The 26671-nt window shown below is 36.3% G+C and overlaps 1 protein-coding gene across 6 annotated transcripts in view; it reads left to right on the top strand.

Annotated features, from left to right (window-relative positions):
- REV1 (REV1 DNA directed polymerase) overlaps window positions 1–26671 on the top strand; it is a 93480-nt gene that overhangs the window by 29621 nt on the left and 37188 nt on the right. For 3 of the 6 annotated variants that reach the window (XR_004380621.1, XM_032840311.1, XM_032840310.1), the window contains exons 4-6: window positions 18889–19057; window positions 22752–22904; window positions 25743–26452. Coding sequence is in view for 5 of the 6 variants with exons in the window: in XM_032840311.1 (XP_032696202.1) it covers window positions 18889–19057; window positions 22752–22904; window positions 25743–26452 (1032 nt within the window). In the remaining variant the exon portion in view is untranslated. Of the gene's footprint in view, window positions 1–5696; window positions 5851–18888; window positions 19058–22751; window positions 22905–25742; window positions 26453–26671 lie in introns of all 6 variants that reach the window. The other 3 variants (XM_032840314.1, XM_032840312.1, XM_032840313.1) reach the window with 3 other exon arrangements.

Here is a 26671-nt window from a genome sequence, read left to right as displayed (position 1 = left end):
CTCTTTATACATCACTTCCCCTAACTTGTCTGATTGTCTTCCTAGTGGTGTAGGTGACTTCTCATGCTCCTGTGGGACTATGACTCCTAAGTATCTAACCATTTATTGGATCTTACTTTAGTTGCCTGTTTACTGGATAAGAGCAAGAGCTCCATTTTCACATTTTCATTACTGTTTTACTGTGTCTCTGCAGTGACCAGGCATTAACCACTCAGGAAATATTTATTGAATTAAAATAAAGTTTTAATTAACTGATACATTTTCTTGGTTGAGTTTTATCAGGCGTTATTGACAAGGAATTTAGTCTAAGAATGTTCTCTCAAAATGAATGCTGGTGCAGCTTTGGTAAAGTTCATCACATGCAACTTTTCTGCCTAAGTATTCTGGAACATTCAAGCTCAAAGACTTTTCTGAGATGCATCATAAGCATTAAAAGTGTTAGAAAGAGAGAGAGGGAGGGAGGAAGGGAGAAGAAAGAAACAAACAAACATTGCTTATTACATTAGCCAGTAGTGGAAGTCCCCAGTTCATGAGGGCACCCTTATTCATATAAGAAGAGATCCTTTGTGTGAGGGAGAAAAAAAAAAATGCAGTAGTGATCACTACTGTGGTTGAGAATGGAATTCTAATTCTACTTTTGTCACCAATTTTTGTGTGACCATAAGACATTTTCTCTGTGGACCCGTTTTATTTGGACCCAACTTTATCCCTATCTTTTTCATTATTATTCCTGTCCTTTCCATTATTTTCCATATCCTTTTCTTTCTGATAGGGATGAAAATATTAATTTTTACTATTACTAGGATTACATTATAATTTTACAAGTAAAGTTCCATTTTGTTGAATTTCCTAGGGACATGCAAATTGTGATGATAAATTTTTTTTAGAAAACTTTTCAGTTTTATTGAATATTCTTTCAGTTTGTAGACAAGAGAATCAGTAATCTCTGTAATGAATTAGCAGTAGTCAGTGCCTTAGATGCAGTAAGACAAGTAGGAAATTATTATTATTGATTCTTAACCATGCTCCCCATAGACTTTAACATTCCAAGTTTTCTTGATTCCTTTAAAGTTCCCAGTTCTGCCAATGGAAAATTTCTTTGGTGACTCCCATCCTTTGCAACCTAATTATTACTGAACTTGAGATTAAGAAAAGAATCTCCATCTTTTGGATATTGTGTTTCTGTCAGCATGTTCTTTTTTTTTTTTTTTTTTTTTTTTTTTTGTCCCCCAAAAGAGGATCTTTTTCCTGCCAAGGTTAACTTCTTCAACTTCCACCTTTTTTTTTTTTTTTTTTTTTTTAAGATTTATTTGAGAGAGAGCGAATGAGCGCACATGTGCATGTATACTCGGGTTTGGTGGGGAGGTGCAGGTGGGGGTGGAGGACAGAGGTAGAATCTCAAGCAGACTCCCCACTGAATGTGAAGCCTGACTTGGGGCTCCATCATAACCTGAGCTGAAATCAAGAGTCAGTTGCTTAACCAACTCAGCCACCCAGGTGCCCCTTCCTTGTTGTTGTTGTTTTGTTTGTTTTTAACTTTTTAAAAAGATTTTACTTACTTGTTTGAGAGAGAGCAGAGCAAGAGAGGGCACACATGAGTAGGAATGAGGATTAGCAGAGGAAGAGGGAAAAGCAGACCCCCCGCTGAGCCGGGAGACCTACTTGGTTCTCGGTTCCAGGATCCTGGGATCATGAACTGAGCCAAAGGCAGATGCTTAACCAACTGAGCCACCCAGGTGCCCCCAATCCTGTTTTTTTAATTAAGTTTTATTTTTTTGAGATAACTGTAAATTCATATGCCATTGTAAGAAATAATAGAGATACCATGAGCCATTTGCCCGGTTTGTCTCCTTGGTAACATCTTATAAATGATAGTACACATACCGACCAGGAAATTGACATTGATACAGTCAAGATAGAACGTTTCCATACCACAAAAAATCTTCACTCTGCTCTTTTGTAGCCACACCTGCTTCCAGTTTGCTCTCAGCCCTTTTAATCCCTTTAACTACTAACCCATCTCCTGTTTCTATACTTTTTTCATTTCAGTGATATTACGTAAATAGAACATACTGTATGTAACCTTTTAGGATTGGCTTTTTTTTTTTTTTTTTTTAAAGATTTTGTTATTTTTGAGCTCAGAGTGAGAGCACAAATGGGGAACAGCAGAGGGAATGGAGAAGCAGGCTTCCTGCTGAGCAGGGAACTCAATGTGGGGCTCCATCCCAGGACCCTGAGATCATGACCTGAGCTGAAGGCAGATACTTAACTGACTGTGCCACCCAGGTGTCCCAGGATTGGCTTTTTTAAATTTAGCATAGTATTCTGAAGATTTATCCAAGTTGTATATATCGGTAGTTTTTTCCTTTTTATTGCTGAGTTATATTCCATTGTATGGGTGTTCCACAGTTTGTTAACCATTTACCTGTTTAAGAATATCTGGATTATTTTCTGGTTTTGGCTCTGAACATTTATATGTGGGTTTTGTGTGAACATTAAGAGTGTTATTGCTGGGTCATATAGATGGTGGTTGCCTGTTTAGTTTTTTTAAGAAACTGCCAAACTGTTTTCTCCTTGGTTGTACTGTTTTATTTTATATTCCCACTAACAGTTTATGAGTGACCCAGTTTCTCTGCATTCTTGTTAGCATTTAGCGCTTTTTAAACATTTTAATAGGTGTGTCCTGATATCTCATTGTGCTTTTTATTTGGGTTATGATGCATCTTCAACAGCGTTTGATGAAGGCAAATTGTTTTTTTGTTTTTGATTTTTAAATTAATTTACATGTTCTAATAGGTGTGTAGTGGTGTCTCGTTGCGGTTTTAATTTGTATTTGCCCAATGGCAAATGATACTGAACAGCCTATGATGTATTTATTTGCCATCTGTATGTCCTCTTCAGTGAAATGTCTATACATGTCTTTTGCCCATTTTCTAATTGGATTGTCTTGTATTCTTTTGAGTTGTGAGAGTTCTTTCTTTATTCCAGATACTACTCCTTTGTCAGATGTGTGGTTTGCAGATACTTCCAGTGAGTCTGTAGCTTGTCTTTCATCCTTTTCGTATGGTCTTTTGCAGAACAAAGTTTTTAATTTTCATGAGGTCCAGTTTATCTTCAGCTATCCATCTTCAACTTTATGGATTGTGCTTTCAATTTAGAAGTTACTGCTTAATACTAGATCTCAAAGATTTTCACCTATTTTTTTTTCTAAAAATTTTCATAGTTTTATATTTTGCATTTGAGCTCATGATCCATTTTCAGTTAATTTTTATTTATTTTTTTGGTGGCCTATGGATATGCGATTGCTCTGGCTCTGCTTGTTGAAAAACTATTTTCCTCCACTGGATTACTTTTGCACTTCTATGAAAAATCAGTTGGATATATCTGGGTCTGTTTCTGGGTTCTCTGTTTTATTAATGCATTGATATCATATGGTTTTGATTACTGTACCTGTATAGTAAGTTTTAATATTAGGCAGAATGATTATTTCCATTTTCTTCTTTGCCAAGATTATTTTAGCTACTCCAGGGCCTGTGCAGTGCCTTTCCATATAAATTTTAGAATAAAGTTGTCTGTGTTTATAAAATAAATACCTTGCTGGGATTGTGATAGGAATTACATTAAGCCTGTAGGTCAATTTAAGGAGAATTGACATCTTTACTATGTTGAGTTTTCCAGTCTGTGGACCTTTCATCCCATTTTGCCCTGCTTTAGTTGATTGGACAAACACATGTATCTCTTATGCTACTGGTGTGTTAGGAATTACGTTTGAACAGATGGTGGTTGATGGAGAATGTGGGTTTTTGTGGTGAGAGAGTAATCTCTTGAGAGTTAGGTATAGAGGAAAGTAGGTGGCAACACAGAAGAGCAGTTACTGCCTCTGAGAGTTAGTGAGTCCTTCATAGAGGGATCCATTTTTTAAGCTGGATCTTAGATAAAAAGACATTTTCTAAGCAAAAAAGGATAAAGTCATTCTTGTCTAATCCTGACCTACAATTTTCCTTTCTATTCTCCCAATTTTGGTCATTGGGCTTATTTTGATACTTTAGGTTTTTTCTTTGTACTTTCTTATTTCTGAACTTCTGTTGGTGCTTTTGTTTCTTGTAAAAAGCTTCTTTCCTCACTTCTGTGAACTGGAATTCATCCTTTAAGACTCATATTAAATTAGATTTTGTCTCCTTCCCTAAGCCAGTCCATAGTATTTAAATTGCATAGCATCATTGTTAGAAACATTTTCTCTAACACCTAAGTCTTATATTGTCAGGTCTTATTCATGTATTAAGTTTTTAGGAGCTAGAAAGCCCATTTTGTGTTGTAGCACCTAGCCAAATGTGTCTCAGAGGTAGCACTGCAGGGCCTTAAATTTGCTATTCCATCTGATGTCCCTAGGTCTTCATCATTCACATCTCTGATCAAATGTCACCTCCTCTGAGACTTTCCCTGACCCAGCCTTATCTAAGATAAATGTACTTTGCTCTCCATTTTCTTTCCTAATCCGTTGTCCAGCTTTATTTCTCTTCATAGAATTTATTTGTACCCGAACTGGTATCATTTATCTGACTTCTTTTCTGTCTGTCTAATGAAATAGAAGTATCATGGAGCACAGACACAAGTCTTGATCATTGCTATATGCTAGGAGCTAGAACCTTGCATGGCACATTGTAGGATGCTTAGTAAATAGTTGAGTAAATGAGTGAATAATACCATTTTGTATTTGTACATCAGAATGTTAAAATATTTTCACTCATATGCTAATTCAACTCCGTCTTCTTAAATCTTTTTAGTTTTTAACTAAGAAATGGGCCACATTCTATCTAGGCTTTTACTCAATTATAATCTCCGGAGATAGGCCCTGAGCATGTTTATTTCGGTGAAAGCTCCCCAGGTTAGTTAGTGCTTCAAATCTAGTGAAATGTAATTGTTGTCTTCTCTGGAGTGGGATCAGGACAGTTAATATGGAAAGAGGTGTTCTGGTTATTTTGTGCTTTTTTCAGTATGTGGATAAAAGACCAGGTCCAGTGGCTTTTATACTGCTGAGGTTTCTGAAAAAATAGATGGGCAGACATAAACTTGGGCATGGATTGCAAAATGAACAAGGAAGTATGCAAATATGACAGACTTAAATTTTAAGTGATAAGGATTTGTTTAAAAACTTTACCAACCTTATTTTGTTGTTTTCTGGACATGTGAATGTGATGGCTTAGGAAAAGAATACATTTAATGGTGACAAATCTAGTTTTTCAGAAATGTATGCATTCTAGAAATTTCTTTCTATATATATGTATCTTTTTTCATTTTTCTATGAGACTTTGATCTTGTAAATCAGGGATGTGGGAATTTCACCTCTAACATGGGTGAGACTTCTGTATTAATTTATGTCACCCACTGTATTTTTACCAGTGTTCAATAGGTGTTTGCACCTGATAGTTACTCAAAACTGTGTTCTGTAGTCTTTTGAAACTTCTTCAGTTTTTGTTTGGATAAGTGTACGTGACTTTTAGTTGAATGTGGTAAGTCTAAGGTAGTTAGGGAGGAAAGGAGTCAAGAGAGTAATCATGGCTACTGGAGGAAGAGTAATGGGTGGGAGTCAGAAGACAAAAGGGTCTGCACAGTGGCTGTGTGATTATGGACGAATCACCTAATTTTTTCTATTTCCTCATCAGTAACCATGCTAAATTATCTTTTCTAATTTGTAGGATTGTGAGACTCAAATGAAATAATGAAATAATGAAGGATATTACTACTGTAGAACCAAAGGAGGTGTAAGCAGCCATTTGGTTTACTTCTTTCTACCATGTATGTAGCACAACCAACATTTAATCAAGTTCTTTGGATATACAGAATGAAATGGTGCGCATAATGAATATTTTCTCATTAGAGATTTGTCAAGGAAAACTTCTGTACAAGATTTTAAAACTTTGTTAATAGAATTTGTTTTAACCAGATGATCTTACAAACTATGCCTAGGAACATGAAAGTGATCTTCATGTAGCTTTTTGTGTTCTGTAATGGCATTTGCTGTGATGGGATTTCACTTACAGAGTTTTAGGATTAAATTGTGGTCCTGTGACATATGCCTTTTACTTTTACTGTGTGTAATTGTCTCTTACTAGGGTTGGTTTTAGTTCTGAACTTTAGTTGCATTCAGAACATTTTTACAGAATGTTCTTTAAAATTAACAGTAGGAATATGGTGGAATACAATTTTAAACTTTAAGAAGATAGTTTAGGACCCTAGAGTGTCTTCATTATTATCAAGAACACTCATTATTATTTTACATAAAAAGTTCTGCTAAATAGTTTGAATTTTTAAATGCCAGAAATACTTTTATTGCAGTAGCAATGCTTCTTCAAACCCAATGTCTTTATCCTTGTTAATACCATCACTATTAACCAACCTGCTACAGCAAATTATCTGACTTACATTTTTTTTTAAAGATTTAATTTATTTATTTGACAGAGGGAGAGAGATCACAAGTAGGCAGAGAGAGGGGGAGGAAGCAGGCTCCCTGCTCAGCAGAGAGCCCAATGCGGGGCTCGATCCCAGCACCCTGAGATCATGACCTGAGCCGAAGGCAGAAGCTTAACCCACTGAGCCACCCAGGTGCCCTCTGACTTACATTTTATTTCCCCTGCAATATTCTACCTTAGACAATGATGAAAAAGAAAAATGGGGAGAGAAGCAATGGCTCTGACATCTCAAAACCTATAATAGAAGGTTGTAAGCATTTAAAACTTTGTGTAACTGGTATAAGAATAGGCAGATAAGTGGTTTAGAGTTGCTCAGAAATAAATTCTATGGGGGCACCTGGGTGGCTCAGTCAGTTAAGTTTCTGACTCTTGATTTCAGCTCAGGTCGTGATCTCATGGTCGTGAGTTCAGGCCCTGCTGTGGGTTCTGCACTGGGAAATGGAGCCTACTTAAAGAAAAAAAAAAAGTATATGTTTTGTAAATTTGGTATATAAATTAGATAATCGTGTGTGTGTGTGTGTGTGTGTGTGTGTATTTATTATAAGTTACATGCATTATTTTTATAAAACAGAATAGCCTAGCCCTTCAGCGCTATTTTAAATATTCTAGGTTATAAAGATCCATTGATCGGTGGGGGAGAGGGAAGAATTATTCGGTATAATTTGTTGCAACAAATCGGATGACTGGAAAAAAGTTCATACATCAAAATAATAGGAAATACAACACTAACATCGCAATAGATTAAAGGCAAATTTCAGAAACAATTTATTTCAGGAAATAGACCTGGGTCACAAATGTGGAAATATGTTCAACTTCACTATTAGATAAATGTATAATGAGACAATAAGTTTATGAAAAGTTTATTTAATTTTAAAAAATTATTACGTGAAATACCCAATACAGGTATAGATGGGTGAAAATAACTGCTTCAGTCATTGCTGTAGCAAGAGTATGAGTTGGTAGACTTGCTTTGGAGAATGGCATTACGAAACATGCAAGGGGCCTTTAATCTGCTTATAACCTTTGGCTTAGTAATTCTTCTAAGAGTCTATTCTAAGCTGATAAGTCTGATTGGCCTCCCAGTATAGGTTTATAGAAGAGATCATCTTGTCATGTTGTTTTATTTGAAAGCCAAGCATCATCTAAGAATAGAAATTCACTTATAAATTATACCATCTATAAGGTGACTTAATTAAAAAGTAACTATGGATAATTTATAATATAGAAAAATTTTTGGTAAATGAGAAAGGATGGGGTATAAAATGAGAAGTAGGGGATGCTCGAACTGTTAGAAAAGAAAAGCACAGGAAAAAATATGCTAAGAAGCAAATCTATCACAGTGGTAACTTTCTTTGGGCATAGAACTGTGAGTGGTATATTTTCTTCTCATTTCTAGAATTTTTTTTTTTTTAGATTTTATTTTTATTATTTATTTGACAGAGAGAGAGATCAGAAGTAGGCAGAGAGAGAGAGAGAGAGAGGAGGAAGCAGGCTCCCTGCCAAGCAGAGAGCCCGATGCGGAACTCGATCCCAGGACCCCGAGATCATGACCTGAGTGGAAGGCAGAGGCCCAACCCATTGAGCCACCCAGGCGCCCCTAGAATTTTTTTATTCCAAGCATGTGTTCGGTAGAATAGAGAATGATTTTAAAATAATTCTGAGCCTTAATATTGTTTATCTTGGGAAATGTGAAATTACTACAGTGCCTTTGCTTTTTTTTTTTTTTTTGCTTTTAGGCTGAACATTGGTATAGAACTATGCTACTGATCAAATAGTTTGTAGAAAAAAGGAAAACAAATTACTAATGTAAATATTTCCAAATACATTATGTGGTGGATTGTATTTTTGTTCACTGGGAGGATTTTACTTCCTTGCTTGTTGAAGTCAGGTCTGGCCATGTTCACAGAATGTAAGTAGAAGTGGTATATATCAGTTTGGGGATAAAGCTTTAAAAATCAGTTTGTGCTTCATTATACCCTCTTTTCTTTTGTCACAGTGACTGGCAGTGTTCTAGATAGAGGTTGTTCCATCAGTCTGGATCTCAGAGTAAAGATGATGTGGAGCATAGGAGGGACATGTTTCATGAGTGAAAAATAAACCTTTGTAGTAAGTCATTGATTTTGAGATCATATGTTACTGCGGCATAATCTTCCCTCTCCTCTCTGAACAGCATCTGAAATAGCGGATAGGAGAAATATTTAGAACAAATATTATATTTTATTTTAGGTTCCCAAAGTAGTAGTCTTTGTTTTTAATTTTGTTCTTATTTTATTTATTTATTTATTTAAAAAAAGATTTTATTTATTTATTTGACAGAGAGATCACAAGTAGGCAGAGAGAGAGGGGAAGCAGGCTCCCCGCTGAGCAGAGAGCCCAATGCAGGACTCAATCTCAGGACCCCGAGATCATGACCAGAGCTAAAGACAGAGGCCCAATCCACTGAGCCACCCAGGTGTGCCCTGTTTTTATTTTTTTAATGATTTATTTATTTAGAGAGAGCACACGTGCCAACACAAGCAGGGGACAGATAGAGGAGAGGGAGAGAATCTCAAGCAGACTCCCTGCTGAGCATGGAGTCCAGTGCGGTGCTTGATCTCACCACCCTGAGATCGTGACCTGAACTGAAATCAAGAGTTGGTCATCTAGCCAACTGAAACCGCCCCCCTCCCGATGCCCCTCTGGCTATATTTTAGGTCAGGGGTTTGCAGACTTTGTTTAAAGGGTGAGAGCTTTGTGGTCCATGTACTCTGTTTGGGAACTACTCAGTTCTGCTCTTGTAGTCCTAGAGCCGCCCTAGACGATATAAATGAATGAGAATGGCTGTATTCTAATAAAACCTGATTTTTAAAAAATGGGAGATTTAGCCCAAGGGCCTTAGTTTGCTGACCCTTGTTTTAGACCACAGACTCAGAATCTTGGGGTTAGAAGGAAATTTAAATCTTCAAATTAATCTTTGTCTACATGAGAATTCCTTCTTCAGTGTTGCTGAGATAATGACAGGCTACCACTCAGCCTCTTGCAGTGACTCCGGTGTGATGGTATATTGTCCTGGGAGGCAAGTGAATTCGATTTTGAGCAGGTCTGATGGTTTTAGTGAGCTAAAATGTGCATCCCTGTAGCTTCCATCCAGTGGTCCTAGCTCTTTCTCCAAGACTCCAGAGCATAAATTCAAACACTGTCCCCGTCCTCTCGGTGTGATCTTCATGCTGATTCACTCTACAGCTCTCAAACTATATTATGCCTAGTTCTTTGAAAGGGTGCTTTCAATCCTGTGGCCACACCTCTCTCCAGGTCCTTAACAGCTTTTCTCATCATCATTCCCAGCTTCTCAGGATGTCAAAATCCTACTTAGTTTCCAGGTTCAGTCAGTCAAATGTTGGTTGGCTCTCTCTTCCCACAAAACTTTTTTCTGATAAAATATCTTGTATTTAAAAAAGCATTGGTGGAATCCATACTAAATTCTAAGTGAAATGCTTGGAAATATGGGTACTGAGGATGCACTCATGATTAAATACGGTTCCTGTCTCTGTAAGTTATAAGTAATACCATAGTGCTGTTGGATGCTAGACTAAAGCTGATGGTTGTTTCTGAATTGGTTATTAACTTAAGTTCCAAAATACCTAGGAGGTTTTATAGTCTTAAAATTATTTAAGTATTTTTAAGTACACTAAAAACAGATAAATGAAACAAATACTCAGATACGTTATTTACTAGAAATGTCTTTTGCCTTTTGTTGTTAGGTTAAGTAGTTTCTACATAGACCTTGGAATATAACTTCCTCTAAATAGTTGAAAATGTTAATAGTTCTAATGTGTGTGAATCAGGATTTTCTCACTACTATGCTGAAAGGCAAATGGTAATAAGTATATGTTACCAATTGAACTTTCAGAATAAAGTCTTATATAATATTACTTTTATTTGTTTGGTATTTGGGGGATTTTTTGGTTAGGGCTCATTTGAAATAGAGTTCTGCCATTTAAAAAATTGAAAACCACTAGTTTAAATGTCTCCATTTTTCTTCATTAAAGCAGTTTCTTAATTTGTTTCCTTTGGTGTTTTATACATGACTGAAATATCACTTAATGCTCATTAGCCTGTCTGACTTGATTTTGGTCTTTAGAGGATTCCTCCTGGTTGATGTTTTACTGTACTTCTTTAATGAAGTTGGTCAGGGTCTAGCATATATTGAGTCATAAATAGAATCAAATATTCTAGGCATGTAGTCTGACCTCAGTGAGGCAGAGCAGAACCATACCCACTTGTGGTCTGCTCTCCGTATGTCTGTGTTGTTTGAGTTCGTTATTTTGAGGGAAAGGACGTAGAGTTAATTAAAAAAAGGCAGAGAGCTTTATTTAGCTTAGTCATTTGAGACTTCTTTGTCCTGTGTTGCCATTGTACCCGCTTTCCTAAATACTAAAAGGTGCAGTTTTAGAATAAAATGTGGAATCTCAGTTTTCACAGTCTGATTTTTCTCATTGAGGCATTTTTTGGCCCAGATTACTTTGTCTCTTATTCAAGTTAATTGTCTGCTTTCTTTCTCCCAGAAGTGAAAACGCCTCTGTTCTTAATCAGGTCCTGAATTGAAATATTGTACAGTCAAGGGCTGAGAACAAAGTCCCACAGCAGGCACTAACCTCTCTGTAGGCAGGCACTGACTCTGCAGTCACTAGGCTTTTGGTAGTCTTTGCTGAGATACCACCATTGTCCTAAGCAGATACATTGTTATATGTTTGCAAAGCTTTTTTTCCAAGATATCTGTAAAATTAAATTGTACAGTCCTATTCCTGAGAAACAATTTAGGTGAAGAATTTTCTTGATCAGTTGCTCTTTGATGGAAGTTGTGTTTTGTCAAGAAAGGATACATAAATGCACGCAGGAAAGAAAAGAGTATATGTTGAAGCTTAAGTTTTAGCACCTAATTTTAGATTTACTAGAACTTGAAAATGTTATTATCTTACAGGCCTTTTATTTCAAACTGGTCTGCTTTATAAAAGAGCCTTGTTCAGGGTGTTGAAGGAGCTAATAATTTTGGCTTAACAGGAAACCTTTATGGTTTTACTTTGGTTGAATTATTTCTAGTAAGTTTTCATGTAGCAAATACTTCTCCAATTAGGTTGGCAAAGCTTTAAAAAGTTTGGAAAAGCTGCAGGCACCTGGTAGCTCAGCCAGTTGAGTGTCTGACTCTTGGTTTCAGCTCAGGTCGTGACCTCAGGGTCCGGGGATTGAGTCCTACATCAGGCTTTGCGCTCAGCAAGGAGTCTGCTTGAGGGTTCTATCTCTTCCTCTGCGCCCCTCCCCCAAAATAAGTAAATAAATCTTAAAAAAAGTTTGGGAAAGATGATTGAATGTGTGCTACCTAGGATTAATATAGAAATTTTTATTCTGCAGATGGCTCCCTTTATCGTCATTGATCTTTTTCTGAAACTTTTTTCTGAAGTATAGAATGTAGATTTTCTTACTGAATGGCTGTAAGCTGGAGAAGGAGCATGGGAGCAGAAATCAAGGCTTGGATTTTATTTTAATTCTAGGTCTTTGTCACTTATTAGCTAATCCCATCTCTTAAAGCTGTGAGATTTTCATCTGTTTCATCTATTTTCACAGCATCTGTTTTCATAAGCATCTCTAAAGTGGTAGTAGTAATAATAATGTTCTACCAAGCTCTTACAATTACAGGTTTTGCAGAATTGAAAATTAAATGTGAATAAAATTCAAGTTCGTATCAGTATATGAATGATATTTTGCTTATACTAAATTCCTGTTTACAATACAGATGTGGTACTAACTGGTACATTGTATTTACACATAAAAGTTTACCACTTTAACTATTTTTAAAGTGTAAGTTTAGTAGTGTTAAATATAGCCACTTTGTTACACAGCCAATTTCCAGAGCTTCTTTATCTTGTAAAACTCTATATCATTAAATAACTCTCCATTTCCTCTTCCCCCACCTGTCTCTCCCCTGGCAACCACCTTTCTACTTTATGTTGCTGTGAATTTAACTGTTTGAGATACCTCAAAGAAGTAGGATTGTACAGCATTTGGGGTTTTTTGTCACTAGTTTATTTTATTTAGCAAAGTAAATGGCTCAAGGTTCAGGTTATAGCATGTATTAGAACTTGTTTTTTTTAAGGCTGAATAATATATCATTCTATGTATATACTACATTTGTACATGACATTTAAAACAGTCCATGACAATAGCACTAGCACCTTCATAAAAAAACCTGGGTATTGAAACTGTGTGGCAGTGCTTTAGTTAAGAAATAGTTATGCAGATAATCCAAAAAAATGCATGTTTTCTAGTAAGAATAGTTTTGAAGTTAATAATCTCACACAGGGGGCACCTGGGTGGGTCAGTGGGTTAAAGCCTCTGCCTTCGGCTCAGGTCATGATCCCAGAGTGCTGGGATCGAGCCCCGCATTGGGCTCTCTGCTCGGCAGGGAACCTGCTTCCTCCTCTCTCTCTGCCTGCTTCTCTGTCTACTTGTGATCTCTGTCTGTCAAATAAGTAAAATCTTAAAAAAAAAAAAAAAAATTCTCACACAGGACTTGTGATGCCAAAACTAATTCCAGTGCTGGAATCACTGGTGGTAAGGAGTAAGTGAGATAAGGTATGTCAAGGACCTGACTGGAATAGACCCTAAATTCATGTCAGTTTTCTTTCCTCAGGTTTTTACCTGCTTATGGGTATAAAGCAGCTAATGACAGTTTTATCTTGCTCTGCAAAGCAGTGGATGTTTTTATTTGTTTTTGTTTTGTTTTGGTTTGTTTTAATTTTATTTATTTATTTGACACAGAGCGAGAGAGCACAAGTAGGGAGAGCGGCACCCAGGGAGAGGGAGGAGTAGGCTCCCTCTGGAGTAGGGAGCCCTGTGCAGGGCTCGATCCCAGGACCCTAAGATCATGACCTGAGCCAAAGGCAGATGCTTAACCACTAAGCCTCCCAGGTGTCCAAGGTGGATGTTTTTAAATAAAATTGACATATATATTGGTGTTACTAGAATGGACAAATGTGTCTGTCGACCATGAGAAAGACAAAAAAAGTGGTATTTTCAAATTTGAGTGTCAAGTATAAGAATTTACCTTTGTTATTTTGTTCAGTAAGCATGTATTGAGAGCACTTTCTCTTTAACAGATTATGCCAAGTATTGTTATCTCTTAAAAAGCATGTTTTGTTAAATATAATGGCTTAGGGAAACTGGCATCTAATCTTAAATTTCTGTATCAGATATTTAGAATTATTAGTAAAAATGCCTTTCAGTTTGCTTTGTCATAGAGGAAATTCTCTGAGCGTATTGATCCTCTGTCATGTTTCAAACCGCCACTGCATTGCCTCAGTAGGGAAGCCACAAATGAAAAGAGTAGACTAGTTACACGTTTTTCCAAATGTCTTGATCTTCTGTGCCTGTATTTAAATGGACAATTTGGGAGTTGATGTAGGCGTTTTGGGATGTATGAGTCTACACACATAGATACACATAAATATATAATACCTACACATATGTAAATGAAGACATTGACAGTATTGCTTGTTAAGGGATTAATAGAAATGAAGACCCCTTAAGTCTTTGCCTTCTCTTCATAAATATTGTTAGCATATATTAGGATCAGGTATAGAACTTTGGTTACAGAGGATAAACTTCATTGAGTAGGGAATCTGGTAAAATAAACATAAAAGTTTATTTTAACCAGGTCATCAAGGCACTATTACAGACTTTTTGATGGATTGTAGAGTTGGTTTTATAATATTGACTTTTTCTTTTTTTCTTTCTGTGATGGCATTTAATGTGATGGAAGCTACTGGTAATTGAGTATGAGGCAGTGATAGAAAATTTGTCAGGAATCCAAATAGATTCATAGTAGTTTAGGTCTGAAAGGAACCTTAGGAGTCATTTGCTCCAGTCATCCCATTTGACCTCTGTCACATTAAGCTGTAAAGATAGTAGAAACTTGTTAATTTTGGCAGAGCCAGACTGAACTCAGGACTTTTTGATCTCCAGTTCACTGTGTTTTTCTTATACCGCGTATTTTATGTTGGCCACAGTGAGACAATATTTGCTTTTAAGTGCTTGCTATTACTTGACCTTAAACTTGCTTAATTTTATACCTGTTATAGGTACAAGACATTGTGGTTTATTAGATAATCAATCTGTGAGTTAGTGACTTTTTCCAATGTCTTCATACATACGTATTTTTTTAAATTTGTTTACATTTTTCTGCTTTAGTTCCTTTATCCATAAAATTAAGTGACTTGCTTTCTCCCACAAACTTGTGAATTAGTCTTCAAGTTTTGTTTGCTGGAGATAATGGTTTTAGTACATAGAATTATACAGTAGCTTTGTAAGGAATCTTAAGTATCGTCTGGTTTAGCTTCTTATTTCGTAAAGAGGAAACTGAGGCTAAGTGGGATGAGTCAGTTGTCTGGGATGTTACAGTTTTTCAGTGTCACACTGCAGCTGGAAACCAGGCCTTTCTGTCCATGATAGCAGCATGTTAAGGTTGATCAGCTTATGAGTAAGTGGAGACAGAAACCTGGTCCTGAATTGTGGCTATCCCACCAGCTGTGTCTGACTTCAGAAATTTACCTTAGTCTCTGTGGTCTTCTGTTTTTCTACAAATTAATCTGCCTAAAGTTGATGCTATTTATAAGAAACCTTAAGTGCATTGATGAATAATAATTTGCTTGTTGAAAAATTTAGCATATCTTCAGGGAAATCATTCAGTTGGCATATGTGCCTTTAAAAAAATGTTTCATGGGGTGCCTGGGTGGCTCAGCGGGTTGAGACCTCTGCCTTGGGCTCCGGTCATGATCCCAGGGTCCTGGGAATGGAGCCCCACATCCAGCTCTCTGCTCAGTGCGGGGCCTGCTCCCCTCCCACCCCTTCTCTGCCTGCCTCTGCCTACTTGTGATTTCTCTGTCAAATAAATAAATAGAATCTTAAAAAAAAAAAAAAAAGTTTCATTAGAACCAATACTTTTTTTTCCTTCTTCTTCTGGTAAAGTCATTTTTGGGAGCCGCTGAACCTCAGAGATACTCTTCTTTATAGGATCTTCACCAAGATGTCATTGGTAACCTATGGTGATGATTTTTATTGGTGATTAACTTTTTTATATCCTAATGTATTTAAAAATAATATGTTCAGTGAAGACGTATAATGAGGGTTGAGGAATAATTTTATCTACTGTTTGAATTGGTCTAGTTGGTTTAACTTGATTAAGCTTGTTTGTACTAATATGGAAAATGAAGTGGTTATTAGATTTCTAAAAGCCTTTTTAGTTCTGACATTCTCTGGAGGGTAACATCAGTTGCAGAGATTCGGGGGGTAAAATTCATCTGAATATTTTTTTTGTTTTGTTTTTTTGTTTTGTTTTCTTATCCTTGCTAGTACATCAAGGACTTTCTTGAACGAAAAGGTACTAGAGGGTGGGCAACAAAAGAAGGATTTATAGGTGGGATTATAAATTGAACAAATGTAATGATTTATAGGTAGAGAATAGCCTCAGCCATGGAATTTCTTCCTTTCTGCTTTTGGGATAAGAAATGGTAAGAATAATAAAGATGCTGGTAATAGGTGACACATATTTCTTACTATGTGCATGGCACTTTTCTTAGCAATTTATAATTTTTAGCTCTTAATCCCACAGCAGTTCTCTGAGGCACTATAATTCCCGGTTTACATATGAGAAAAGGCCCTGAAAAGTTAAGTAACTTTATAACTTAGCAAGGGATTGAGCTAGGATTTGTATCCACTGGGTCTCGGTCCGGACCATGTGCTATATGACTTAATTTGTTGAATTACTGAATGAATATTTTGAGAACTGAAGTGGTAATACTCCTTACACTCCACTTTTGCTAGAGGGGTGAAAACTCCGGGCAGTAGGCTTTGATGCATGGGAGATGCCAGTTAATTCAGTAAAGGTGTACTGAACACCTTCTTTGTCCCAGACATCTGGAAGTGAATGAAACAGACAAGGTTCCTGCCCTCAAGGTGCAGCATGCTCAAGGGGGAAATCTGACAGCCAACAAGTAAACAGATAGGGTAATTTCAAATTGTTATCAGTAATATGAAGAAAATTCCCTGGTGTGGTAGATTGCAGGGATGGAGTTCCACCAAGCTTAGTGTCCTAGAGATTTCATGGGGTTGGATACGGTCCCCCAAACATTTTTCCCTAATTAGTCCACATCTGCTGAATTTAAGGAGAGTGTTAAACAAGAAAAATGAATTCATTGTGCAAATCTTCAGAGCTGTTGTTTATGTTCTTTTGCGCTGGTAATTGGGAGTATGTTCTATTGTTGAAGAAATAGAGCCAGAGAGAAATACTATTTTAAAAATATCAAAAAGCTATGAAAATGAGGGCGGCCACCAACCACTGTGCATGCCAGGCTGTTTGGGCTGGTGGAGTGGTTCCTGGCTGTTGTCCTTAGTGCATTATTGGCAATTCTGTGTTTGTTTGAAAAGTTAGGACTACCATGTGTCAGTATATGTGTTGTCTTCTGCCATTTTTTGTAGGTCTAGAGTAGGATCCTCAAGTCATACTTTACTTGAAAGGAGTTCTGCTATCATACTTTATTGTAATAATGATTTTTATGTTGAGTACTTCTATGTGCCAGACTTATTTGTAAAGAGAAGGAAACTTAAAGGAGTTAAGTCCTTGTTAAACCCAGGTTGGTCTGATAGCAGAGTTCATGTGATCTTACCTTTTAACTAGATTGGTTTTCATAGTTCCCTTCACACTGAAGAATATGCAAGAGTTTGCAATACTGAATTTCATCCTGTAGGCCAGTAAATTGTCCAGGTTTTCCAGTTCCAAATTTCTGCAGTAATTTGATTTCAGAGAGCAAGTAGTAGAAGGGACAGTGCTTTTACACATATGTGTAGACAAAGGTAATGTTTGTCAGCCTGTTTTCTATTTAAGTCATTGAATACAATTAGAGTTGGTTTAGGAAAATTGTAGATTAACTTGTAAATACCTTTTTGCATTTCCTTGCTTGGATTGGATTTAGTGTCTGTCCATATTATTATATTGGATTTATAGCCTTTAATTTGATACTTTATACTATTATGCCAGCCACATTTTTTAATCTTAGCAAAAGAAAGTAAGTAAATGCTGAAGACTTAGTATAAAACAAACCATGTGAAATATCGTACTTTTTTATGTTGATTATATGTTGAAGATACTGAAGTGATAATGTTTTGGATCTGTGAGGTTAAAAATATTAATTTTACCTTTTACCATGTTTAGTGAGCTTCCTAGGAAATTTTAAATTATGTGTGTGACTTGCATTTTTGGTTGACATTATATTTCTATTAAGCAGTGCTAGTATGTGCAATCAGTAACATCGAATGAATTCTATAAGAATTGACCAAACCTGTTGAATCTAAATGTGCTTTTTTTTTTTTTTCTTCTGAAGACTAAAACTGTCCTAATTATACAGTTACTGTAATAAAAGTGATTACTTAAATACTGGGACTTGTATTGCTTGGGCTTAAGAAAAATCTGTTGCTTGGATAACAAAGATTTATAAGCCTCTTGTGATGTCCCCTCCTCCCACCCTGGGGTACAGCTGTTTTGAGGAAGGTATAATTTAGAGCTTTTATTAGTATAATGGGTGGAAGAAACAAGCTATTGAAAATAACTAATGTGAACTTCAGTGAGTCAGACTTTTTATGGGAGAGCATAAACCACACTGGTTCTTGTTTTAAGATATTTTTCTATAGGAAGAAAAAATTTGAGGGATGGGTGGGCGGCAAGAAAAAAATAATTTGAAACAAAATTAAAAAATCTCTTTTTGCATTTTTTTTTAATATTGGTGAACTTTATTTTTTGGCTTCAGTGCAAGTTCATATTAAGAAACTGAGTAATTTTAACTTTTCTTATTTTCTTAAATAAAAATAAAAATTATTAAGCTTCATAGGAGTGAAGTCTGTTAATAGCCCACAGTGAGTCTGCTCATAGTAAGTATGAGCACTTTACCTGTCTACTATTGTATTATTCTGAAGGAGGTGTAGGATTAATTGGGGTCTCTGTAAACTGAACTATAAATGATTTTATGGGTGTTAAGTTTTTAAAACATAAGATACCAGTATCAAGGTCATGTAGCTAAATGTGGTCAGAAGTTTTAAAACGTCTGCTCTGTTAGTAGTATTTGATTCATTATGTGAGGTCCCTATCTGGTCTGGGCATCTCTTAGCAGTAGGTGCTTTGTTGGTGGACTGTCTCCAGCAGGAAAGAGGGTGTGCTAAAGCAGGATAGCCTTATCACTTTGTAACCTACCTCCCAATTCTGTTCATTGGCAACACAGCCCAGGAGGAAGTGGATCAGTGATACATTCTTTAAGTTAGGCTTTTGAAGGGGTTATTCAGCTAGGGCTTTACTTAAATATTAAAGTCTTAACATATTTTAATATGAATTTTACAGATCCTTCTGCTGAGGAATTGAGAAAGCTAATGATGTTGCATGGAGGGCAATACCATGTGTATTATTCCAGATCCAAAACAACACACATTATTGCCACAAATCTTCCAAATGCCAAAATTAAAGAATTAAAGGGGGAAAAAGTAATTCGGCCAGAATGGATTGTGGAAAGGTAAGTTTAATTTTTAATTAATAAGTTTTAAAAACTGGAATACTTTTTATATTATAAACACTTACCTCACATTTCCTCTTCAGGGTGAATAAAAACGTCTTAAACAAGACTGTTGTACTCTTTCACCTCACATTGATAATTTAGGTAACCTAGGATGTTAGTGTGCTTGCAGCCTCAGCTGCCAGAAATTAGGGGAGATGACTCAGGTAAGCAGCAGGAAGCAGTGATGGAAAGGGTTTGGCTAAGCATGGTGTTCATTCAGTTAATGTTTGTACATCACATCTCTGATGGGCTGCGTACTTGGGAAATATCAGTGAAACAAAGAACCATTCTCTACCTCTTGGAGCTTATGTTCCATTGAAGAAAACATAATAAAAAAATATTCTTAGTATATGAGTAAATTTTATGTTAAAAGTTAATAAATGCTAAGGGGAAAAAAGGTCAGGGTATTGTGGACCTGGTGTACTGGGAGAGGTGACAGAGGAAGAGCAGTTTGCAGTATTACTAATAATCTGTTTTTTAGTTGTTACATTATGGTTCTTCTATTGTTGGTTTGGAATTGATATTGTAAATCAGTGGCCATTCATACTAATTCCCTAAATTTAAATATGTCATCTGAACCTTGGTGATGAACCATAACTTAAATGATTTATATTTTGAAATGATATATAATATGTATGAGTGTTTGCTAGATTTATGAAAATTAAAGGTGAAAATATTAAGATCCTCATTTGTAAAAGAAGGCTTAATACTGAGATAGTATGATTAGGTGAGAGCTAGAAATAATTTGTGCAAACTGTCTAGCACAATGCCTGACCGATTGTTAGAGGCATGATATATAAGAAATTCCTTTGTTATTTTTATTCTAACATTATCAAGTATTCGAAAATAAAATCCAAAATATCCGAAGTACAGTTTTAAAAAGTGAATTTGGCTTCCAGAAAACCAAATGTATCTTACAGATTAACGGGTTTTTAAACCTTGGGGGATTAAGTTGATGGCCCATCTGTGGAACATCTTACGGATTCCTTTTGCTGTTTTCTCATGACCTGTCCCTTCGTTACATAGGATCATTGAACATGGCTTTTAGCTGCGTATCTCCTTAAAAAAGGAGCTGTGCAGTTTTCAGTTTAAGGAGTTAGTATCATTCCAGAGTTGGGCTGTGTAGTGTTATATACAGACAGTCCTATCATCATGCTAGGGCTAGAATTGGATCTGAAGATACTAGTCTGACTTTGGAGAGAATGGGAGAGATCCACAGATACTAGGAAAGTGGGCTGAAAAAAGGTGCTGGGTGGAACTTGATTTGCTTAGAAAAAAGTTCATTACAGCTTTTTTTTTTTTTTAATACCTGTTCTTCCCTCTTTCCCTGAATACAATTAGAGAAAAAATACAATCAAGCAATTTTTGGCAGTTAAAAGTTTTAAAGTTGATTTGAACGGATTTTATTTCAGTTTGAAGTTGGACTTAATGATTTATATTTAAATAACTGATTATATGGCCTGTTTGCTTCATTTTATATATGAAAAGGCAGAGCTAATAAGGCTAATTCACCCAAGAATAGCAGGATTCAGAGTCCAGATTTTTCTGACTCCTGTTTAGGTCTGCTCTTTGCCATTTAATTAAGCTTATTATAAATGAATTGGCCCATGTGGAAATGGATCAGCCTGGGCATATGTCTTAATATATAAAATAAATGCCCAGTGTCTACATGTCCTAGCATGGAATCCTTTTGGGCAATCATGGTACTGTTTTCTTTCATACTCTTATCCCAGTCTTGTTCATCTCTTCTCAGTAGTGTTTATATGAAATTTTTAACATTAAAATTTTAAACATTATTTTAATTATTTAATGGATGGTACATGACATCTTTTCTTTGTTTTCCCATTTTTAGTTTGAGCAGTTTAAAAAGAAGCTCCCACTTCTAAGTGTATGGGGTGATAACTTTGCTTTGACTAGATTTCTCTGGTATCTGTGTACGTGCCATTAAACCTCAGTTAATGCAGGCATGATTATAGAGCTACCACTTGTAAGAGGCCGGGGAGTCCTTTAATGGAGAAGCCTGTGTGCATTGGTTTTAGGTAGATTATTTTACTGAAACCTTTGGCTGCAAATTTTATACTTTTATACATTATATTGTAAATTAAGGACTTTCAAATTTTTGTCATAATCTTCTTCAGACAATTTAATGTTGGCATTTGAAGGTTAGAATAGTTCGTCAGAAGGTGCTGTGATTCACTGCACTGCCTCCTCAAGCCTGACAATGCCATGGAGCACAGTTTGAAAACACTGTCCTAAGTTATTAAAGGCTGATTTTGTTTTTGTTGTTCTTCCTTTTGTGTTAAGTTTTTTGTAGCAGGGGACCCTGCCTCCTATGGATAGGTTCCCACGTGGATCTACTGGCAGTGAGAGATGATGATTGTTGCAGGTTATGCCAGCTCATCAGGGTCTCCTGTGGCAGTGACTGGTTGGTTTCCAGTCAGATCTGCTTTTTCTTTTTAAGCTCCCAAACTAAAAGAGTTCGCACATTTGTTAGGTACTTAGCATACTATGAAGAGCTTATACTTCATATGGGCTAAAACATTATGTCTAAGTACATTTAATATTCGTATTAGAGTGTAAGCACTCAACCACTTAAAGTTGATTGTGATTTCATGTCATGATTGTTTTCGTTTCTCTGTGTTTTTGTATCTTTCCTCAATTTAGTCTTCATAGAAAGTGTGTGTGACTCAAGTTTCAGGTATAGATTTGGCCTTTTGGCCTTTTTAAAATATTTTTTTTTTTTAAGATTTTATTTATTAGACAGAGATCACAAGCACGCAGAGAGGCAGGCAGAGAGAGAGGAGGAAGCAGGCTCCCCGCTGAGCAGAGAGCCCGATGCGGGGCTCGATCCCGGGACCCTGAGATCATGACCTGAGCTGAAGTCAGCGGCTTAACCCACTGAGCCACCCAGGCACCCCTAAAACATTTTTTTTTAATTTGGTGTCACGTTTTTCTCTCACAATATTACAGAGTTCTTCTAAAATTATTTTTACTTGGCTAACTAGCCAAGAGACACATTTCATCCTCAGTGACTTTTAGGTAATATTGTAGCAAAAAACAATCTTGGTCATCAGGTACTTAAGAATGAATAGTTTACTCTTAGTAACTGTAATAAGAAAACATTCTGTACCCTGTAGGAGAAAGGGCAAGAGGTTGTATACATATTTTTATAGCTGTTTATTTCCCTTCCTGAGATCATAGTGTGGAAACAGGGAATCCTCATCCATTTTAGTTACTCTAGTGATACTTCATGTGTGAAATGAGATTTGAGAAAGTCTTGATTCTTTATGAATTGTTTGAGGGGGAATTGTGTTAAATATTAAAGTCATGATGATTAAAATATGTAAACTCTGCATGCAGTTTTGTCATCCTACCCTAGAGTTATTTCTTTTCCCCTCATATAAGGTTGTTGGCCACTAACTTTTTAAAGTTCAGATGTGTGTCCTTTCATGGATAGAATGTCTTATTCTCAAGTGTTTAAGGAAAATTATGTTGCGTTAGAGCCACTAAACCAGAGGGAGAGGAAATAAACGAGGAAAATAGGTGGCTCATTATTGGTGAAAAACTCCCATCATTCAAAAGTTGGTTTTTCATGAAGCTTATTTTCCCCAAGTACTGAATACTTAAATTAGTGTTACTTTTTATGTTTCAGTATCAAAGCTGGAAGACTGCTCTCCTGCATTCCCTATCAGCTGTACAGCAAGCAGTCCAACATGCAGAAAGGTCTCAACTTTACTCCTGCGTGCAAAGCTGAGGAACCTGGGCCAGGTCCAAGCAGTGTAGTCAAACAGCTCAACAACAGGGTGTAAGTTTGTCTACATCTAGGAATGCTGCAAAGCTGGGTTTTGGCAGTGGTTACAGCCCCTGCTTTGCCAATGATAGAAACAAACACAAAACCTGGCCATTCATCTCTATCAAACATGTTAAAATATGTGTGTGGTTGTCTTACCTAAAAATTATTTTTATTGTGCAAGTTTCATAAATAAAATGTAAATAAGAAACTTTTTCCGGTCATTTTAGAGGCCCATGTTAAACTAATGGATCTTAAATTATTATAAGTAAAATTTCCCATGGATTTTCCTGAAAGTAATTATTTCCATATATGTAATTTGCTATGGAATGTTGCATTCTCAAAAAACCAAACTAAATGTGCCAGGTATACTTATGTTTTGTGGTATATACATAATGAAAATGTTAACATTTCTAGGTGGTTTTTGAAAAATTCCAAATTCATAGCAAGTTGACATATGTAAATATATTTGTATCAGTAAAAATTTAGTTGGTGACTCACTGTTTTGGTTAGAGGTAACTCTAGACTTGAGTCCATGTGGCAGGTTTTCAAAAATACACTGATTAAGCTCTAATTGCAATAATCTTGGGTAAAGTGGTTTCATGATTAATTGGTGTGTTGCCCTAACGTGTATATCAGGTGGTTCATTATCATTAGCCTTCTCCTTATTAAATTGCTCGCTTTGGGAGTTGGGTACATTTTTTTTAAAGGCCAGGAGTCTAATTAACCTGGGGGGATCCGATGTCACTACCTTTGTAGTTTTTGTTATTGTCATTTGTTTTTTAGCTTGTGTTCACTTAAAAGCATATTCCCGTGTTTTTCACATTACCTGACACTTTTGTTTTTTTTTTTTAGTACCATCAAGTTGCACAACAAATAATATCAGAAAGTCTTTCTGAATGCACGACTTCATATCTTTTTCTTACCCACACTAATAGAAAATACAGGGGCGCCTGGGTGGCTCAGTGGGTTAAAGCCTCTACCTTCGGCTCAGGTCATGATCCCAGGGTCTTGGGATCGAGCCCTGCATCGGGCTCTCTGTTCCCCAGGGAGCCTGCTTCCTCCTCTCTCTCTCTGCCTGCCTCTCTGCCTACTTGTGATCTCTGTCAAATGGATGAATAAAATCTTAAAAAAAAAAAATAATAGAAAATACATGTTTTCTTGAAATTCTTTGTGCCAGTTTTAGCAAGCACTTACCCTGTTAGATGTACTTTTTAATACATGTATACTTTTGCCTAATTAATGTATATTACCAGTGATATATTTCCACTATAGCTACTTCATGAACATCTATTTGTCTAGGTTGAAAAACTTCAGTACAGAAAAAAATGGGTATTAGCAATGTGTTTATTGCCAATATATACAATTCTGTTGTATATGTTGTTAGTATACGTGGAAAGAATCTTTACTATTTGTGACACAGAAAACTAGACATCAGGCTTCTCTGATTTACTTCACTTTTGTTGCTCTCTGTGATCTTTATTTTTTGGTATATTCAGTACATTTTATAAATTCCTTTGAAATTCTTTTATGTGACTTCTTAAACTTCCTTGCTTTCTCTTTATTTCAAGGGCCAGACATGTAACAGATTAGGTTTTCTTTCCTTCTCTTTTAATTGTTTCCTGTTGGTCATCTTTTTCCCTTTCACTGGCATGATCATCTGTAAGTATTGGACCTAATCAGAGCTGGCTGTCATATTCCATGAGATGGTCAGCCAGACCCCAGAAATGGGTGGTAATGTTTTGCATCTGACTCATGTGTGACTTCTCTGTGTATTCAGACTGTTGTTAATAATGTATTATGTTGGTAGTGGGATGAGGGACTTTAGTGATATTGTGGTAACAACACCAATGCCTCTGTGCCATCGTATTAGGCAACCTTCTCTGGAGCTTGAACTGTAATTGGATTAATGGTGTGGGTGTTTCTAAGTGGAATGAATTATGTTCTGTATTTCAGGTTTTTGTATTTGTTACTTAGTTTTTGTGAATGAAAATGGCCTTTGTCTTTATTATAGAGCATTACCAAGCAGATATCTAGTGGAGTCACAGTATGAATTTAGCGGAACATTTGTCACAGGCTCTGCATTTATAAACTTGTCATCAGGAAAGTTGGTCCAGATGGCCTTGGACCACCCTGACATCTGAATATGCTTTTCTTAGAAACGAAATGCCATTTCCTCTGTTAATAAGCTAGTGTTCTCATTGTTCTAGGTATATTTTTTCCTGAATTATCCATACACATTATCCTGGTTCTTAACTTTTTATCATGCAACAATTGTCCACATTATTGGATTAGTACATATAGTGTGTTGGTCTTCCTGAACGAAACTAACTGGCCCTAGGATTGAAGCAGTATTGGATTTAATGTGTTGAACAATGCCTTATATAAAACTAAAACTAGGAATAATCATTCAAATTAAGTTTCTTGCCCATTTTTATGGGAGCTTTTTATATTGAGTCCCATAATTTACTGACTTCCTAGTAAATGCCAGACACTGCTTCAAATGGATATTTAGAGATTACAAGTTCCATTTAATTTTTAGTGGAAAAAGTAATTGAAAATAGTTTTTATTTTTCTTCAATCTGAGATTCCATTGTACTTCTTCTTTGGGAGTGTTTGAAGTTTGGGGGAAAAGCCCTAAAAGACTGTATATGTTCTAGAATTTTCCTAGTTACCTTGCTCCTTTGGTTTAGCTGAGAATTATCTTTTGTTGGAAGAGAAAGAATATAAAATTTATGGCTTAATTTTTCAGAGAAATATTGAAATGAATATCTCTAAGACCATGTTTACGTTGAAAATGGTTTTAGCCTGAAACTCACATTAATTGAAATTAAATCTTCTTTCCTGCTATAGAAATCACATAATTAAGAAGATTGAGACAGAAAATGAAGTCAAAGTCAATGGAATGAACAGTTGGAATGAAGAAGATGCAAATAATGATTTTAATTTTATGGAGCTGGAGCAGATCTTTCCAGGAAGGAAACAAAATGGAATTCCGCATCACAGAGACAACGCTGCCATTTTTAATGGACACACTCCTAGCTCTAATGGTGCCTTAAAGACGCAGGATTGCTTGGTGCCCATGGGCCACAGTATTGCCAGCAGGCTTTCCCCAGACTTCGCCCAGGGGGAGGAGCAGGCCGAGAAGAGCAGCACTGACTTCAGAGACTGCGTTGTGCACCTGTCGCAACAAAGCACTAGAAACACAGATGCCGTGCGAAATCCACACAGAACTAATTCCTTCTCCTTATCATCTTTGCACAGTAACACTAAAGTAAATGGTGCTCACCACTCCGCTGTTCAGGGGCCTTCAAGCACAAAAAGCACTTCTTCAATACCTACTTTTAGCAAGGCAGCACCTTCAGTGCCATCCAAACCCTCAGATTGCAGTTTTATTTCAGACTTCTATTCCCGCTCAAGACTGCATCACATATCAATGTGGAAGTGTGAATTGACTGAGTTTGTCAGTGCCCTACAAAGACAAAGTAGTGGTGTCTTTCCAGGAAGGGAAAAGTTAAAAAAAATGAAAACAGGCAGGTCTGCACTTGTTGTAACTGACACAGGTAGATACTAAAATTGTTTTCTTAAGAAACAATCATGCTTGACCATTTTGTTTTTAAGCTGTCATTGGTGCTTTGATCAGTACCAAGCTCTCATGATATAAAAGTCTTTAGAAATATCAGGATATGTAAGTTACAGTAAGCCTAGCAGATTAGAGAAAGCTTTCTTATTAAGTTAATTTTTACAACTTAGATTTAAGTGTTGCTAACTGAATATTTTTA

Source organism: Lontra canadensis, unplaced genomic scaffold (genome assembly GCF_010015895.1).
Source record: "Lontra canadensis isolate GAN:19392208 unplaced genomic scaffold, GSC_riverotter_1.0 scaffold112, whole genome shotgun sequence".
Lineage (NCBI taxonomy): Eukaryota > Metazoa > Chordata > Mammalia > Carnivora > Mustelidae > Lontra > Lontra canadensis.
Note: the sequence above shows the minus strand (reverse complement) of the source record. Positions and strands in the feature narration are given on the sequence as shown.